The 4,982-nt window shown below is 58.7% G+C and overlaps 1 protein-coding gene across 1 annotated transcript in view; it reads left to right on the top strand.

The window, feature by feature from the left end:
- Nucleotides 1-4,982, top strand: part of PHF2 (PHD finger protein 2) — an 87,288-nt gene that overhangs the window by 40,911 nt on the left and 41,395 nt on the right. The window contains exon 3 of the mRNA XM_035028981.1: nucleotides 2,808-2,893. Coding sequence (XP_034884872.1) covers nucleotides 2,808-2,893 — 86 coding nt within the window. The remainder of the gene's footprint in view (nucleotides 1-2,807; nucleotides 2,894-4,982) is intronic.

Here is a 4,982-nt window from a genome sequence, read left to right as displayed (position 1 = left end):
GAGCAGACGCGGGGTGCAGAGCAGACACAGGGTGTAGAACAGACCCGGGGTGCAGAGCAGACGCGGGGTGCAGAGCAGGGCCGGGTGCAGAGCAGGCCCACGGTGCAGGGTCCTTTCTGTGGAAGGCAGGGGTGTTGGGGGCTGGGAGGGAGGGAGCAGAGGGGTCAGGCAGGTACACCAGCCTGGGGGGTGGGGGTTGGGAAGGGGCTGGGTGAGCAGCTACTCCTCCTTGAGGGTGGGGAGGAGCTGGGTGGGGGGTGTTGAGGACACAGGAGGGAGCAGGCTGCTGGTGGGAGGGGACCTCGGGGCTCTGGTGGGGGAGGGGGGTGCTGTGGAGACAGACCAGTGGTGATCTGGCCATTTGCTGTCCTTACTGTGCCTCCCACCTGCAGCGTTACCAGCTCAGCGTGTCTGGTTTGGTGAATTTGCCAGGTGACTGATGGCAGTAATGTGGTTCTAGCTCCCCTTTCTGGGTGGCTAGTGGGGTGGGGCATCTTTCTCTGTAGCCCTGGGCTGTTTGGGGTCTGCCCTGTGCTTTCTTGGAGGAAATGCCCTTCATGCACGGTTCCTGGCGGGAGGGTAGGAACGCTCCCATACTTGCTGTAAATGTTTTCCGAAGCTGGCACTTCAAAGTTGGCTGTCGGATGGGAGTCCTGTTTCAGTCAGTCAGTGTTCTCTGTGATTTCCTTTGCAATTCTTTGCTTGTTTAGAAAGTCACTTTGCCTCGTGAGAGCAGATGAATACGCCCTCACAGTCTGCTTCTGATGGCTTTGTCTTTTACATCCGACTCTTCAGACTGCCTGCACTTTGGTTCGGGCTTTGCTCCGAGATGAAGAGTGAACCTCCTATTTCCAAAAGCATGTGTCGGGGGCTTTGTGGGCTCCGGCTCTGCTCCTGGGACCGTGGCACGTGGCAGCCGTGGCAGCCGGTGGTCCATCGAGGGGCCTGGAGCTGCGGTGGTGGACCCTGGCCAGGGGACCAGGGGACACAGGGAGGAGGCGCTTGGGGTCCGGGCAAGCGGCTCACCGCGTACGACAGGCGCGTGGTGACCCTCCCATTACTGCAGGGCTGTTGCCAGAAGATTCACGTAGGGGCTCTGATGCTGCCGCAGGCGGAACGAGCGCTCGGCCAGCCTCAGCGAGGACGGGGTCAGTGGTGGGGGACGGGTGTCCCCGTCACGAGGCACGTTCCTTGTCTTTGATTGAGAGAAAATTCACGTAACATAAAACTAACCGTCTTAAAGTGAGCACTTCGTTGGCATTTAGTACCTTCACACTGTTGTGCAAGCATGGCCTCTATCCGGTTCCAGAACATTTTACCCCAGAAGGAGACCCCACGCCCGCTCAGCAGTCACTGCCCGCTCCCCTCCCACAGCCCTTCGCACCGGCAGAGGGTCCTCTGTCTGTGCATTTTGCGTGAATGGAATCCTGCAGTATGTGACCTTGTGTGTCTGGGGTCCATCGTGCTGTAGCAGGTGTCGGCCCCTTTCCTGTTGAGGCTGGGGACCGCTCCGTTGCATGGATGCACCACAGTTGGTTTGTCCATCCGTCAGCTGGTGGACGTTGGGTGGTTTCCGTCTTTTAGTTATCGGGGCTGATGTTGCTGTGAACACTTGTGTGCGGGATTTGTCGGAGGCCCTGCTCTGCATTCTTCGGGGCGCACATGCCCTGAGTGGGATTGCGGGGTCATCGGGTAAGTCTCTGTTTAACTTCCTGAGGAGCCGTCAGAGTATTTCCATAGAAACTGTCCACTTTTACACATTCTCACCAGCGATGGAAGAGGGCTCTCGTTTCCCTCATCCTGGCCAGCACTTGCAATTTTCCTGGTGGTGTTTTCTTGTAAAAACTGTAGCCATCCTAGCGGGTGTGGGGTGGTATCTCGTTGGTTTGGATGTGCCTTCCAGTGACATCCACACGACTAAGAATGTTGAGCATCTTTCCTGAGCTTGTTGGCTGTTTGTACCTCATCCTGAGAGAAATGTCTGTTCGAGGCCTTTGCCCGTTTAAAAGCTGATTTGTGTGTCTCCCTGTCCTCGAGCTGTGAAGCTCCGTGTGTGTTCCAGACACTGGGCCCTCATCGGAACTGTGACTTGCAAATACTCTCTCCCGTTCTCCATGTTGTCTTTTCACTTTCTTCCTAGTGTCCTTTAGTGAGCAAAGGTTTTGATGATACACAATTTAATTTTTCTTTTGTTGCTTGTGCTTTTGGTGTCCTATCTGGGAATCCATGCCCAAATCCAGGGTCATGAAGATGTGCTCCTGTGTCCTCTTCTTACCGTCTTATAGCCTTAGGCCTTATATTTAGGTGGTTGATCCATTTTTAGTTAATTTTAGTTAATTTTAGTTACATTTTGTATATGATGTGAGGTAGGGATTCGACTTCAATCTTTTGATATCCTGTTGTCCCGGCACCGTGGTAAGGCCCCCTGGGATGGCAGTCCCTCTAGGGGTCAGAGGGCCCGACCCGTAGCTCTAAGCTGCCCGTGGTGACGTGGTGGGGGCAGCCCCCTCCGAGACCCCCTTGGCCCCCCGGCTCTGTGGTGACAGGACAGTGGTGGCTGTCCTGCAGGCAGGCCTGTGGGACGGCCCGTCCCTCTGCGTAGCCTGGTCACGCACAGCAAGGCCTTCCTTGCCCCTCCCTAACCCCCTGCTCATGCCCCCTCCTGTCCTTGTGGGCCGCTGTCCTGGCTCCTGTCCTGTTCCGCCTGCGTGCATGCTGCCCGCCTCCTGAGAGGTGGACAGGAGCTGCCCGGGTCCCACAGGGGAAGGCCCCGGGGACTTGCAACATCTGTGCTTCCTCCGTTTCAGCTGTGTGGGAGTAGAAGAGGAGGAGGCCCCAGACATCGACATATACCACTGCCCGAACTGCGAGAAAACCCATGGGAAGTCTACCCGTAAGTACAGGGCCGTGCTGCCATCCCTGAGCTCCGATCGGCCCTGGCCTGGCCTGCTGGGTGAAATGCCCGGGTACTTGCACCCTGCTGCCTGGGGACCACTGCCGGTCTTGCTTACTGCCCGTATGGACTTGTCACGACAGCCCCACCTGGCTGGCTCCCACCCAGGGGTGCAGCTGAGGCCACTTGGCCTGTGCAGAGACCCCACTGACTTCCAAAGGCCGGGCAGGGGCCTCACATTCCAGCACCTGCTGGGCCCAGGCCCATCCGAGATGGGGACACCATGCTGCAGCTGTCCAGGAGGCTGCCCAGCCCTGCCCACTGCCCACTGCCACGCAGGGTCTGGCAGTGCCCGTGTTGGGGATCTGCTGTCCCTTCTCTGGTACCGCCTGTAGGGAGAGTCCCTGTCTCAAATGCCTGCTGGTCCCTTGGGGGCATCCTGTGGGGGCTCCTTGGGAACAGGCTCATCCAATGTGGCTCCCTCCATGGGGGGCTCGTGTCCCTGCTAGGAGGTGAGTTCTGAGGCTGAGCCCATGTAGGGGGTGTGCCCTGGTCTGCAGGTTCCTTGGGAGGGGGGTCTGGCCTGGGGACAAGACAGATGGCGTGGGGGTGTTAATGTGGCCTCTGGTTTCTGTCCTGGGTTGGGGAGCATGGGTGCTCATAAAAGGTGCAGTCTGGACGCTGACCCTGGCTGGGGGGCTGATCACAGCCCTGTCATCCCGAGCCCTGGGTTGGCTAGAGGAGTGTTGGGGGGGAACCAGAGCTGGCCCCAGGCCACCAGGAGTCCTGTCACTCCCCTTCAAAGGGAGCCTCCCTCCTGGTGTCCATTCACAAGGCTCCTGTGGGATGAGTCCTGTGGATCCAGTGGGGGTTGAGGGAGGGTGCCAGCACCCCTGTTCTGTGGACTGAGGCTGGCCATGCCCCTGCCCCTCGGGAAGCTGGGTGAGGCAGGTGGGGCGTCACCTTTCCTTCTTGCCTCCCTTTGTGCCTGGCCTGTGTACCGTCGTCACTAGATGACAGGGGGGCTGCACTGGTTCAGCTCTCATCCTCCAGCCCCCTGCACACGGCTGTCACACAGTAAAGCACCACCAAATTCGTGAGACCAGCAGGAAGGCCCTTGGGCTCCTAACTGACCTCGTAGCCCCAGGAGCTGGCAGTGCTGGTGCTCAGGATGGGTCTGCTGTGGTTACCCGAAGAGCACTCTGGTCCCTGCTTGGCAGGAGGTACACGTGGATGACGGTCACTGTTAACACCTTATGAGCCACGGGCAAAGCTCAGGGCTGGCAGGGGTCAACAGGTGGGGGCTGGGGTTGCGCCATGTGGCCCCAGGGCAGGGCCAGGGACAGAATGGGACTGGAGCTAGGAGACCCCACCTGTCCCCACAACAGGGCTGAGCGTCCTGAGGGAGGGTGGGGCAGCCACTGTGGTCTGGGCTCTTGCATGAATTTGGGCTCAGGTTGGGCTACAGTGGGGGGCTGAGGTCGCTGTTGACCTCTCCAGTATCTCTGCCCATCCTGGAAGCACCTTTCCCTGACCATGAGCTTGCCCACTGGCGGGGGCACACATGCCTGCTGACTGAGACCCTGCCCCTGAGCCGGGGTTCCCCCGCTGCCTGGTATTGCTGCTCAAAGCCAAGTGCAGGCAACCCGTCCTGGTACTTACGGCCAGCCACCCCCAGGGTATGTGGGGACTGCAGCTTGGTGGGAGCCGGCAGCCCCTCCCTGGCTGCGTGTGTGTGTGCACGTGTGCGTGTTATGTATACGTGTGCATGAGTGTGTGCACAGATGTTTGTGTGTGCATCCACGTGCACAGACACGTGTGTGTGCACGAAGAGGGACACATGTGCGTGAGTGTGTGTGTAGACACGTGCATGTGCGTGAGCATGGATGTGTTTGCATGTGATTCCGTGTGTATAGACACGTGTGTGTGCATGAGTGTGGACATGTATTTGTATGTGCGTCCATGTGTATAGACACGTGTGTGTGTGCTTGTGCATGAGCGTGGACATGTGTGCATGAGCATCCATGTGTATAGACACGTGCGTGTGCACAAGTGTGAACACGTGCACGAGCATCTGTGTGTATGGACA

Source organism: Mirounga leonina, unplaced genomic scaffold (genome assembly GCF_011800145.1).
Source record: "Mirounga leonina isolate KUSES-001 unplaced genomic scaffold, KU_Mleo_1.0 Mir_224, whole genome shotgun sequence".
Taxonomy (NCBI): domain Eukaryota; kingdom Metazoa; phylum Chordata; class Mammalia; order Carnivora; family Phocidae; genus Mirounga; species Mirounga leonina.
Note: the sequence above shows the minus strand (reverse complement) of the source record. Positions and strands in the feature narration are given on the sequence as shown.